The 13,714-nt window shown below is 31.6% G+C and overlaps 1 protein-coding gene across 1 annotated transcript; it reads left to right on the top strand.

Annotated features, from left to right (window-relative positions):
• Positions 1-2,847: 2,847 nt before the first annotated feature.
• On the top strand, positions 2,848-3,743 carry LOC149374305 (uncharacterized). The gene is made up of 4 exons (XM_089594009.1): positions 2,848-2,901; positions 2,973-3,267; positions 3,367-3,547; positions 3,622-3,743. The coding sequence occupies exons 2-4, from the start codon at positions 3,118-3,120 to the stop codon at positions 3,741-3,743; spliced, it is 453 nt and encodes a 150-aa protein (XP_089450135.1). The 5' UTR covers positions 2,848-2,901; positions 2,973-3,117.
• Positions 3,744-13,714: the final 9,971 nt, after the last annotated feature.

The raw sequence follows: 13,714 nt of genomic DNA, 5'->3' as shown, positions 1-13,714 counted from the left end.
TTTATTTGACACTTGTTTGAACAGGTAATTTGCTTTTTATGGTGATTTCATTAAAACATAGACCGAATAAATCAATGACAATCAAAATTTTCACGTAGTACATTACTAAGATGATCAACGTAACTAGAACGCTAAGTACAAATTTGAGTGCGCAAAGGGGGGCTCATGACAAATGATCACGTGACGTTTAATGACTCAACTGATGGAGCCTTTTACTAACACAGCCCGTGACCTTCGAAGCGCAACTTGGAAATACCACCGACAACTTTAAATTGACTAAGACCGTTTTGCTTCCAAACAAACAACGCTTGTTAATTCGTGAGTAGTTGAGTGCGAGAAAAGGCAGACATTTCAGAAACGGAAATATGTATATAGTAATATACCTAAACAGTACTCAGAAACAACAGAGAGGCACTTTTTTTAATCAGCCATTACAAGGCACTATCTTTATATGGCCTGCATGTTGTAAGCTCAGTAGATACTTGTAACCAGCATTACACACTGTTAAAAACACTGCACAATTTTAACATCATGCTTATCACACATACATAAAAAATCGCGCTTCTAACTAACTTCTTAGTAAAACCAGTTCGAGGTAAGAAACGGTGGAAAAATCTTAATTTGAGTATTTGAGTATACACATGTCGTATTTTTGTTCTTTTAACAATTTTATTGTACATTTTTATCGGTAAATCTGTAGAAAAAGATGAGAGAAGCTTAACTGAACTGAAATTTATTAGGCACAATGAAGGAAAGAGTTATTTCTCGCTATTTAATAATTTAAGCGCGAATTTTAAATAAATATTCGTACTAAGTATGGTATAGACTTCTACCTGTTTCTCTAACTTAAGGTAGTTTATCTCCACCAGTGGAGCTCATCCATAACTACTTTTGCTATACGAATGAGTACACATAGATAGTAAAGAAAAAGTTTGTCACTACTGGCATACACACATTGAATTCTACATATCTATGTACACTCACACACTCATACACTCGTGGTTAGAAAAATCTGGCTACGTACGTCGCAGCAATACTTTACATATAGCAGTACCACCAGTACCTACACCTAAGTCGATCGTTCCAACTGTTCTGCTGGTTGATTAGGTTAGAAATTCCTTGGTTAACATGAGCAACCAGTATCAGTAAAAATTTCATTAACCTAACCTCTTTTTCTCACACTCGGTGTAACAACTAATTACAAAACACAATTTCACAAAAAACAACTTCTACAAGTACACATAAATCAATCACGTGTATAAATTTCTAAAAATTATTTCGTTAATTCAATTAATATTTTGTTAATAAACATTAATTCAAACAGCTGTTCTGTTGCATCGATACAGTACGTATATCTATATATATTGCCAGCGACTCATCTCCATGCGACTGCAATACGTTTTGTTGCCACATATCAGATAACCAGCAATTTATTGTCTGCTTCATTTGGAAAATTGCTAACTTTCAATTTGATTTATTAAAAAACTGTACGGATGGCATCTCTGTGTGAAATATAGTAGATTCGTCATATATTTTACTTCATGCTCATAATTTTTCATAAGAATTGTAAATATACTTTTTGTTTAATTAATCAAAACGTTCGTTTTTCGCGCAGCTCGCCTATGCTTACCGTGTTAAAGAGTCCAAATTTGCAGCTTCATATCTCGAAAACGGTACGGACAGTCAATGAAATTTTGAACATTTATGCATTACACTCTAATGAAGTGATATGCAAAGTTTAAAGAAGATTGTAAATAAAGTGATTTTGGGATAAACTACCTTAACTTGTATAGATTCCGTGCTATACTGAACTAAGTATTCAACCAAAAACTAAGTTTGATTCAATTAAAAAAGTATTTTGCGTTGTACTACATTACTGCCCCCATTTCGTTCTTAAAGTCAAATAAAATCCACAAATTTCTGCTCTCGTTACGAAATTACTTTTTTTTCTATTATTACTTGACATATTGGAGAATAAATTTTTTTTTGAGAATGTTAGTTCTTCACAGAGAAAAAATAATATTTCAGGAAAAATTTGTATTTATAAAACGCAGTAAGCATTCAAAAGTTTTAAATTAAGTCAAAAATTTCAGTGCTATTAATAGCTCTGAAAAGTCAGTTATTAATGCATGTCTACGTTTATAAGACATCGAAAAGCTTTATGGTTTTGTAAATAGTAGTTTTTTTTTTAAGAGACACACACTTTTTAGCTAAAAACTAAGACTACATTTTAATTGCAAGATCAATTTATCGTAATATTTATAGGCTGCCATGGATTTAAGCCTCAGATGTATCCAAATGTAACCGAGTTGCAGATTAATGAAGGAGAAACTCTCAAAATAACATGCATGAGCAATGCTAATATTGATTTTCATTTTCCCACCAGCAATACAAGAGGCAGGGTAAGTTGGACAATTTGGCCATTTGATGTACATTTTGGTGGTAGAATTTGAATATTCTAGAGAAATAATAACGAAAAACTTTTGCCTTGGAAAAAAGACAACCTCTCGACCTGATATAATACCGGAAGGCAGGAGCAATAACAAGACATTTATAAGATCATCAACCGTGTTTGGAGACACTGGCTGGTACTTTTGTGCTGATGAAAGCAAACAAATAACAAACATGACGTTTGAAAACTATGACACAAAATCTAGTTGGATGTACGTTTATGTTAAATGTAAGATTGAAAAATTAAATATTTACAAACTATCATACCACTACTTGGTAAGTATTTTTTTAAAGCATAGTAAATTTTTATATGCAGCTAGTAAAAATCCATTCGTGTATGTTCATGAAAAAGGGAGTAATTTATTGGCTTCTGGATGTAATGGTCACATAATTTTTCCGTGCCAGACAACTTCCCCTGAATTCAAAGTTACTTAAGAAAAAGAGGAAAAAGTAACATAACTCAAAATATATTTCTATTAACTAAATATTGCGAATTCTCAAGATGTTTATTATCCTTATAGGTATTTCGAACGCAGTGAAGAGACAACTTTTGATCCCAAATTTGGATACATTATCAAGAATGCAAAATTTGATTACCTTGGTGCATTCACTTGCTCAGTAAATCAAAACGGTTTGTCACGCATAATCAAAATAGAAGTTTATTTTATGTCAGTTTCTTCATGCATGAGTACGCCGAAAGTTGAAATAGATGGTTCAAAAGACATCTCTACAGGCTCAAGATTGAGTGTCAAATGTTCTGTTACAGTCATCAGAGAAGCCTTTTACAATCTTTTTTGGAAAATCCCGCAGAACACGGTAAAATGGAATACTTTAACGTATTTTAGTAACAAACGAAAGTTATCATGCAATATTTTTAATACATTTTACAAATTATAACTCATTTATATTAATTAGACTTCTAGAATAATTTCGGAAACTGTTGAAGAAATTGGAATCAAGTATGACGAATTTAATACAATAACATCTGAGCTCATAATTGACAACGTGACTTACGGCGATCAAGGGAATTACGTATGTCAAGTAAAATCATCGTTTAATGAAGCAAAAACTTCTGATGTGTATATCTGCGTATATGGTATATTATAGACACCTAACTTCTATTTACTTTATAATAATGATCAATACGCCCTACCTCATCTTTTTTGACAGATTCTAACAATCCATACATTAATCTTACGTCTACCGATAAAAACGTATATGGCATAGTTAGTAAATCTGTGACTTTTGTGGCTTACGTCACTGCATGTCCAACACCTATTTTAAAGTGGTAACACATTCAACTTTTTTGAACGTTTGTTTTAATAAGTATAAATCGCCATTTGTAATTAGTCTTATAGAAAATTATATGTCTTTTCAGGGTAGACCATCATGGTGGACAAATGTATTACTTCGAAAATCAAGACTACACAATAATAACGAAGTACAACGAATCAACAAGTAGCTTACGTATAAATAATATTAATGCCTACAATACGGGCATTTATACACTTATAGCTGAAAATATAGCGGGAAAAAAAAACTTAACGTTTCATCTTGAAATTCTTGGTAAATCAAACATTTTTAACAATTCAAAATTATAATCATTTAAAACTGCCCAACATCAACAAGACTCTTAATAATATAGCCACTCATTTGCATTACAATAATTCAAGTACCTATAAAGTACAAATATTTCTGCTTCTGAAACTACAATTCGTCGAAAATCTCAGAATAAGTTGGAATCCATCATGTACATGTATAGGTAATAATGAGCGATCACAACTCAGTTACCTAGGAGCCAATCTGAGGTACGGCTGCTTCAGACTGACCAAAAATTATATAATATTTACCAAAACAGAACATATAAAAATACCGTCTAGCTCAGTCATTTTGGGAAGTTTTTCACTTCTGGTCATATTACTAAGCTATCAAAAAATTATACTGAATTGCACAGTAAAAATTTTCTTTTGCTCAAAAAATCTTCCTCTCATGGTCTATGAATTATCTAATTATGTATCACTTTCCGTCTTACAAATTTTAGATAAAACATTCATAACTAAATCTTTTTGATGAAAAAAAAAAAATGTGTCGCATTTAAGGGTCCTTGTATGTATCATTTAGTGGCCTTATTTGTATTATCTTTTTTTAGCATGATCAATGTATGCGTATCAATGTATGTATACTTAATTGAACTATTTTCAAATTTTCTACCAAACACACATATTTTTTGGTATAACTGTAGAATAAGATGAAAAAAGATAAAATACATTTTTTTTTGTATTTGGGCGTAACGACGAAAATAATTATTTCTCAGTATTCGTAATAATAGTAACCATAAAAATAATCATAGTAATAAAAATGTACATAACTTCAAATCTATACTTAGATACTTTACGTATATATAGTATATATACTTTACGGATACATAATATATCAACTGTTTAATGATTTCAAGAATCAGTGCTCATACAATAGATTTCACTAGTATCAAAAAATACTCTTTTTTTCAAGTACTCTGATACTCTGATCCTTTGTAGATATCATAGGTCAAGTGTATTTTTATTATTTAACTTTACGTTGAATCCAAAATATGCGGTGTCATGCATCTAGTCTTGTCGTAATGATATTTTATTTTTAATTAACTCACTCAAAATATATTTTTGTGTATTATTTTAATACATATTAAGCCCAGAAAGTTGTTTGTATTAAAAAAGTATGAACTAGGACTCTGGTAGAGAAGTTAGAATTCTGCGAGTTTGTAATTTTTTCCTTTTATTTGTAATGTAACACCCTTGTTGTATTACAACCCTTTGTATTTATTTTTTGTTTACAGATAAGCCATCGGTGGAATTTGATATGTTGTATCTTAATCGGTACTACACCGTTAATGAAAGTGCGACGTTTGTTTGCCATGTTAAAAGTACATCAAAATTTAATATATCGTGGAGCTACAAAATTTACCTGGAATTGCTATTCCATGGAATTGATGAAACATCCCAGTTACAGGTATTGATTTACATTTATCATATTGCATAATAACCAAACGTATGCTTAAAACAGTTTAGCTTAGAGGACAGAAATCAAAAATTAATAATACGATATCTTTTGAAAAGTGACAGTGGTGATTATTCGTGTGTTGCAAAAAATGGATTTTGGCCAGCAAAAAAATCTCAAAAAATTATTGTAAAAGGTAACAACCATCAATGCATATAATTGAACTTTGTTTTTGAAGAAACATAACAAACGACTCCTTGCGTCTGATGACAGGGTTACTGTCCCACATAAACAACTTGTAAAGTTAAATTTATTAATATTAATTAATCCAGGAATTTTATACCTGATTGTTATAAGAAAACTTTATACTGCATCCAAGTTTCTAAGAATAAGTAAATGTTATCAACTCTTAGCAATAGAATTTTTAAGAATCATTGTACTTAAAAGGCAACACGTTTCTTCGGGAGTATCATCAACGATGCTTTACACCCGATCAGAGTCCTACCGTATCAGAAAAACTTAATTTAAGGTAGTTGGTCCAAAAATCGACTTACGACAAATTTTCATCAAACTTTGGGGATCGCTTAGCTGTATCGCTATACATCATTCGTTTTGAATTCATTTTGAAAATATTGCCCGTGCCGTTTTTGAGATACAAAGCTTCATAGTTGGACTCTTTACCATTGGAAGTATAGACTAACCCCGTGAAAACAGACATTAAAATCAAATGTAAAAAAATCGCTCAATAGATTTTTTCAAAGAACGAATGTGCTACTACGGATACTTTTAGTTATAACATATTAAAATTTAAGATTATTTAGCCAAGCCGTCTTTTAAATATTTGAATTTTCGTGTGTCTTGCAATACTTTCAGTATATCTATGTAGTGTTGAAATTTTCCTAACCTTTTTGAACTTTATTAGAATTTTTAAATATTTCTCGAGATCTATGGAATTTATAAGTTTTTTATGCTGTTTCAATGAGAAATTATTAATTATTAATAATTTATATAGCAAATTACTCAATAAACGTTAATTTGAACAGGTATACATGTATTCATTTGCACCAACTATCTTAATGACATTTACATTATAATATGTTTATTACATTAATTAATTACAGAGCTTCAATTGCTTAGTAGATAGCGTTCTAGCATCCTAGCCAGAGATATTGAGGGGTCGTGGGTCCGAAAACCGTCTAAAATTACCAAGATTTTTTTCTCGGTCTTTTTTAATGTCATGAATAAGTATCCGGGATGCCGAAAAACGATTTATCCGATTTTTAAAACAAATTTTCGATTTTTCTCGTTATGTCTGGACCTCCAGAAGCTTCCTTTTCGAACGAAAGCCAACGCGTGGTCAGCTCAGGTTATACAAAGGTCGGTATAAGTACAGCGAGTTAGGTGGTTTATTGGAAAATATCCTTCCGTTAAACTTGATTATAGCTGGGGTGTGCTTGAGAAAATCGCTGCGTTTTATAAATAGTACCCATAGTGTGATCAAATTAGCTTAAATGTCGGTAATTTTTCAAGAAATCCAGACAAGATCGAAAAAAATATTTTGTAAAGAATTCAACAAAGCAAATCGGTTGTAATAAAATTGAACAAAAAATATCTTTTTTTTATGCTTAGATAAATGGGCAAAAATGGTAAAACGCGGTTTTTAGCGTCGGAAATGAACAGAAAGCCTTAAGAAAAAAAAGAAAATTGAAGTACGTGTGACAAAAAGATTAACAAAATAAGCTCTGGTCAACCTCGATTGGTCCAAAAGTTTCTCAGCAAAAAAATTCGATTTTTAGGACAATATTTAAAAATTAATAACTCTCTTTAGTATAAACATTGAGAGCTGAAATTTGGCAGAGTTGTAGCTTTAGTAGTCTTCAACAACCACACCCAATTTTAGTAAGATCGAATAGATAGTGTTTGCAAACCACAGCTAAATGAAAAAAAAGTACTTTGGCAAAATGGCCTAAAAAAGTTGTTAACAACGTCAGATGAAAAATGTTTTCAGAATCGTATTGTTTAATACTTAATCTACAATTCACCAAAGTATCAAATTTTTTTACAGAGTGGAAGTGGAGTGGTTATTCGTTCCCAAGATTTCGTTACTTCTGAGAGCGCTTGCAGTTTCAACGTGCTCGATCGATAACATCGAAGTTGAGCTTCATATCAGAGAGTGAAAGCGGTTTATGCATCGGTGACTACGGCGGCTCATAAAACTACACCAAATGACCAAACATCTGACATAGTTGAAAAGACCCCGTCCCTCATAGATTCAATAGCCATCCACTTAACAGGAAACTTTCCTTCATGTCGCTTTTTATAGTTTTCATCCTTGTACAATGCCTTTGCCAAACCAAAATCACAAATTTTAACAACATTGTATTCTGCCAGTAAAATATTTCTTGCAGCCAAGTCACAGTGTAACACCTGCGAATGCAGTTATAAGTATAAACTCTAATTAGTTAGTGTACAATCGAGAATACGTCATCAAGAAATCTTGTATTCTTTTATCTACTTACTCTCCGTTGGGAAAGATACTCCATGCCATTTGCCACCTTATAAGCCCATAAAAAAAGATCCTGTGAGCAGAGATTCTCAAAATCACTTTCTATGTAGTCCCCCCCATAATTAGAGCGCTAACCTGGCTGGATGCCATCATTGTTGAGATCATCACTAGATTCACCGTCAAAGCTGTGAGCCTCAGAGTCGTTATATAGATAATGGGCTCATTGTTTGTCTTGTTATTGCTGGAAGCCGTATTGATATAATCGGAAATGACAAATGCCTTGTGTTTTGATCTGTTAGTTGAAAGTATGGTAGCATATCAGAATTTGTAACTCTTTCTTATTCATAAGTGGACAAAATATTTTGTCTGTTTTTGTTTGGTTTGGCTTATTAGTTTTTTTCTTGTAAAACTACTTTTTGTCATCCACTCAAGATTCATTCTTTCTGTTTTGTAAAAGTTATGTTAGTAAGAAGTAAAACTAATACCTTCTAATATTTTTTCCTATACGTGGATTAATTTTACCCATATTCAGATCAATTTGATTGATAAAACTTTCTCGATGGCACTCAAGATAGCTTTCCAGATTTTCAAATCTGCAGAGCTCGACGATTACCAAAAGTTCACCTAAAACATAATTTAATTTTTTGTTTGAATAATTTCTTTTATATGTAGTTTTTACAGTTTTACGTGATTTCTTACGTTTGGTTATATTTTTAGTGCAAGCACCTAAAAGATTTATGATATTTAAGTGATGTCCTCGATAAATCATAATTTGGAGCTCCTTTGCTAGTGCACTAATATACATTAGATCTGCATTTTGCGAACTGTTTTTACAGCTGCTGTTGTAACTGATTCTCCAGTAAGAATTCCACAAGCTTCTGCTTAATACACAACTCCAAAAGCTCCACTACCCAATTGTTTACCTTAAGATGAATGAATTATAAGTTATACTTTATTATTGGTCATTTCATTGCTTACGATTTCTTCGTTCAGACAATATAATTTTTTTACCTAATTTTAATTTTTCTCTAGAAAACTCCCATCTTTTGTCGTAAGGAGGAAGATCTGCTTGATCATCTACTGTTAGTTCTGGGTTCAGTAGATCAAGTGCTCCTTCTTCAAAATGCGTAAGACCAGCTTCCAATAGCTGCATTTCTTCAAACTTGAAAATATTACACATTTTATTATTTTTTTTATTAGCAGATTCAATTCTTCATCATTAGTGTTATAATAGTAATATTAACTTATTAATCACCTTCCCATATCGTGCTTTTAAATAAAAGTAAATTAAAAGAGTCATCAAAATTTTCTTTCAGAATCACATTTTATGACACATTAATTTTTTTTATTAGCAGGTTCAATTCTTCATCATTAGAGTTTATACTTATAACTGCATTCGCAGGTGTTACACTGTGACTTGGCTGCAAGAAATATTTTACTGGCAGAATACAATGTTGTTAAAATTTGTGATTTTCGTTTGGCAAAGGCATTGTACAAGGATGAAAACTATAAAAAGCAACATGAAGGAAAGTTTCCTGTTAAGTGGATGGCTATTGAATCTATGAGGGACGGGGTCTTTTCAACTATGTCAGACGTGTGGTCATTTGGTGTAGTTTTATGGGAATTTTTCACCCTAGCCGGAATACCTTACTCAGGTATGGGGTTCGAGAGAATGTATCAAAAACTTATCGAAGGCTACCGCATGAGATGTCCTAGTTATGCCACCAAAGACATGTAAAACAAATTTGTTATTGAGTTTGATACCCTATATTTGGAAACTATTATTGTACGCTTTTCATTTTTCTTTTAGCTACGATATTATGCTTTGTTGTTAGGAGGAAAACACGATTTTTAGACCATCTTTTACGAAACTGGTCGAATGCATTGGTGAACTTTTAGAGGATGACATCAAATTGTACTTCTTAAGATTATACAACAAGTATGAATTTTTGAATGTTTCAAGTCACTCAGAAGAAAAAAAGGACAACGCAGCTGATATTTTACCACTAGATCACAAAATATCTCTCTCTCAAGCTAGCATAACTGCGGTAATACTTTTCCTCAAATCGCAAGCCCGTCATACATCAACGTCCTTATTGATACCTAAGGTAGCTAATAAGTAATACTTTTTATGTTTCTTGTATGGCAGCATATTTTTAGTTTTAGTTTTGGTTTTTTGTCAGAAACAATATTTGCTAGGGCGTTTATATTACGTACAAGCTGATCAATACAGTTTAGGCACAGAAAGATAATATTAAGTCGAGCTAATATCGTTTATATTTGCACATGTTTGTCATTCAACTTCTCATTCAAATTGGTAATTATTAATGTTTTTTATTTTTGTAATAAAAGTGTATTAAATACATATCTTTGTAAATATTTATTTTCTACTGTTTAACAAAGGAAAAAGTAAGCAAAGGAACATCTGAGAAAACGAGATCGAAGAACAGAAAACATTGGAAATAACTTATTACTAATTAGCTAAGTAATTGTTTATTTTACAAATAAGTCAATATTTTTTGTAAGTTGATTCACATGTTTTTGTAGTTCAAAACTTCTGAAAGTTATATCATTCGATTTTAATTGACTGTCAAAATCTAACCAAAGCGTAAGGAAACATGGAAATTCACTCTTATGTGTAATAATAACATACATGCTTTGTGGCAAAACACTTTCTCGAGATTATACGAAGCCAATATTATAGCTAATGAGGCATGTGGCTGAAAAAATTGTTTAAATTTTTTATCTGTATTCTGATCGTAACAAAAAACTGCGTGATTCAATGTAATCCATCAATTAATTCAGCAGCTTTTAAACATTCATGTAATTCCAAAAAAGTTAAGAAATATAATTTTACAAAGCTTATTCAGAAACCAGATATTTTTTCATTAAAATAATCATTAAGCTCACTGCTTAACATGATTGTAAGTAAGTAATGACTAGCCCTTCCTTTTCTGAGGCATCGATGTTCTTTACTATTACCTGCAAATCTGCATGCCATGGTAAAAGGCATTATACCAGTTGCTTACTTATATGATATCCTATAGTAATTAGGTATTAGGTCATATAAAAAAAGCCATCGTGTGGAATGGAATTTTTGACTATGCATGAGTATTTTGAAATAAGAAAAAAAAACGCTTAATAACTTTCGCAAGCCTTTTTATTTTTTACCCAAATTAAGTATATATTAGACTCCATAGTATAACACCAAATGTTTCAAGATAGTCAGATTGTTGGATTCTGCCTATTACAAGTTAATTGCACGTAGTCGTGTTTACACAACATAAATTTTCCACGGTACCGTAATGGTAAATGATTACTATCACCGTAAAATTTCAGGAGAATTTAAACAATTGTTTGACTGTGCATGCAGTAAAACCTTTTGCTTTAACTTTTAGTTAAAAATCATGATATATTTTTCGGCAGTAAATTTCGTTGTCGAATAATTTAAATTATAAACGTCGATCAATGTGAATGGGTTATTCGCTAAAACATGAAACGTTTTCTTTAAAATTGCATACTAATTTCAAATGTGTCTTGAATACATTCAACTCATTAAACCAAGTATATAAAGTCTACTCAACGGAAAAAATGCTTAACTAAAGTTTAATTGATCCAAAAAATATGTAAAAATTCAACGAATCGGCTGATATAAATTTTAAGAGCTTATAGTCATAAAAGGTTTTTCGAAAACAGTGAGAGCGTAAGTGTAAAATACGTTCATTGATAATATCTTGAAAATCAGTTGTTGGATGAAAAAAGTTAAGTACAAAAGTTGTAGACAATAAAAAAAAGTAATCTATCAAGTCGTGTGGGAGCGCGACGAGCTAAGTGTGAGATTTGACTTCATCCGATCTCAGTTCGTTTATTAGTGAATTTTTTATAATTAATTAAACTTGATGGTACTTATCCTTGTCCGTTCCCGTTAATTCACTCATGTTATCCAAGAAACTGAAATTTACAAAATAAAGTGTGCGGGAAGTTTTTATGAAAATCAGATGCAGGAAAAAAGAAGACGATTAAGAAAAGTATTAACTACTTTTGATAAAGGGTTTTACGAAAATTTTTTTAATTTCTTCAACTTATTACCGGTACATCTTCATTATATGTTTATAAATGCACGTAAAGTCGATCTACCAAAAGTTGAGCTTTGGTAAAATACTGTATTTATGTGATTAAGTGAGAATATTGGATTGTTCGTACGGTACATAATAGGAATTTTTTTACCAAAATACAGTTGACACCCTAGTAGAAGTGATAAATGACATCGAGACTAATTGAATTCGACGCTTTGGGATCGTAATTACGTATAAGTTTGTATCTTCAGTGTCCCATCCATAAACGGACATAATATTTTCATTCGTGAAACGATCAGAGGCACAAACATTATGGAAACAGATTTGATGTTAGTAGATTTTTGCATGTACAAAGCACGACTGGTACTTTTATTATCAAAGTAAAAATTTTTAGTTACATCATGCGTAAAAATTTCAATGTATTGCATAACGAGTTTTTGGTCGATTCAAAATGATATTTGCCTTCATCTCAAATGTTAAAATGTTATTGCAAGTAAAATTGTTTGATACAAAAAAAGTGTATTTTTCAAGACTTACTACTTTTGTCTTCAATGTTATTTTGGGAACTAAATTCTCTTTGCCATGGGAGTAAAACTTGTATTTAATTTAATAATAGTGTCAGTGACTTTTTAATTCAGAAAATCATACAGTGTGAGAATTTTGAAATTCGCTGAAATCCAACTTAATTTATTATTTCATGTCACAGGGCGGTTAAATCTACGCCACTGTGAACTTCTGTGAAAATTAATGTATGCTTGAATCTAGTTAAGAGGTTGATTTTCATATGAAATATAGGTGCAAATGCAAAAATGGTATTTCGTGACAGGGGCTATGAGACTACCAACATTTTGATTATAAATGTTAGGTGATTGATCCACGTTATTTTCATGACTTATACTAAATATGATTTAATGTGTTGAAAAACTTTTTGTGCTATCTGCACACGGTCCGTTGAGAGTATGGTTATTGGGTCAAAAAATAACACTCCAACGTTGATGTAAAATATGGCTGAGCACCGTGTAGTTGAAACTTAAGGAGGTTCGGTAGTGTTAGCGGGGGGAAATCTCAGAGAGGCAAGGGGAGGGAGAGCGTCTGGCAACGTTGTGAATTTTTTCGGCTGCTGGCACGTCGCGACGTCTACTGTTGTTGTCGTCTACTGCTGTTGTCGTCGTCTACTGATGACAGTGTACTTATTTATTCGGTTGAATTTTTTATAATTAAATTTTCAATTACAAAAGGAGTTTTTACTATTCATTACATTTCAAAGCGCGCTCCAAAAGCAGCGTTGCCAAGTCGTCTGCTGCCAGCACATTTTTTGCTGTTTTTTAATAGAAATTTGTGGTAGGGCTCTCTCAAACTTTGACAAAATATTATTTTGACAATATTCTTTCATTAAAAAAAAAAAAAGTGAGTTCATTTAGCCGTTTTTTTTTATGTGAAATTTAAGTGATTTCTCCATAAGCCTACATGTTAAAATATTGTTTTTTCAGGTCAATATATCTTGAAAACGGTGTGGTTAAACCCTTCAAAAATTTAGCTGTAATTTGATACTATTATCCCAAACAACATATCGAAATTTCAAAAATTTTCATCATAAAAAATTATCACTACCGAACCTCCTTAAGTCAACCTGATCAGGCTCAATAGAGTTCGCGTAACAGAGAACAATCATCAATTGATACGAAAT

The sequence above is a fragment of the Copidosoma floridanum genome, unplaced genomic scaffold (genome assembly GCF_036245765.1).
Source record: "Copidosoma floridanum isolate Cflo_tuat_1 unplaced genomic scaffold, Cflo_Japanese_pri ptg000020l, whole genome shotgun sequence".
NCBI lineage: Eukaryota > Metazoa > Arthropoda > Insecta > Hymenoptera > Encyrtidae > Copidosoma > Copidosoma floridanum.
The sequence above is the reverse complement of the archived record's forward strand: the minus strand, read 5'-3'. Positions and strand labels throughout refer to the sequence as shown.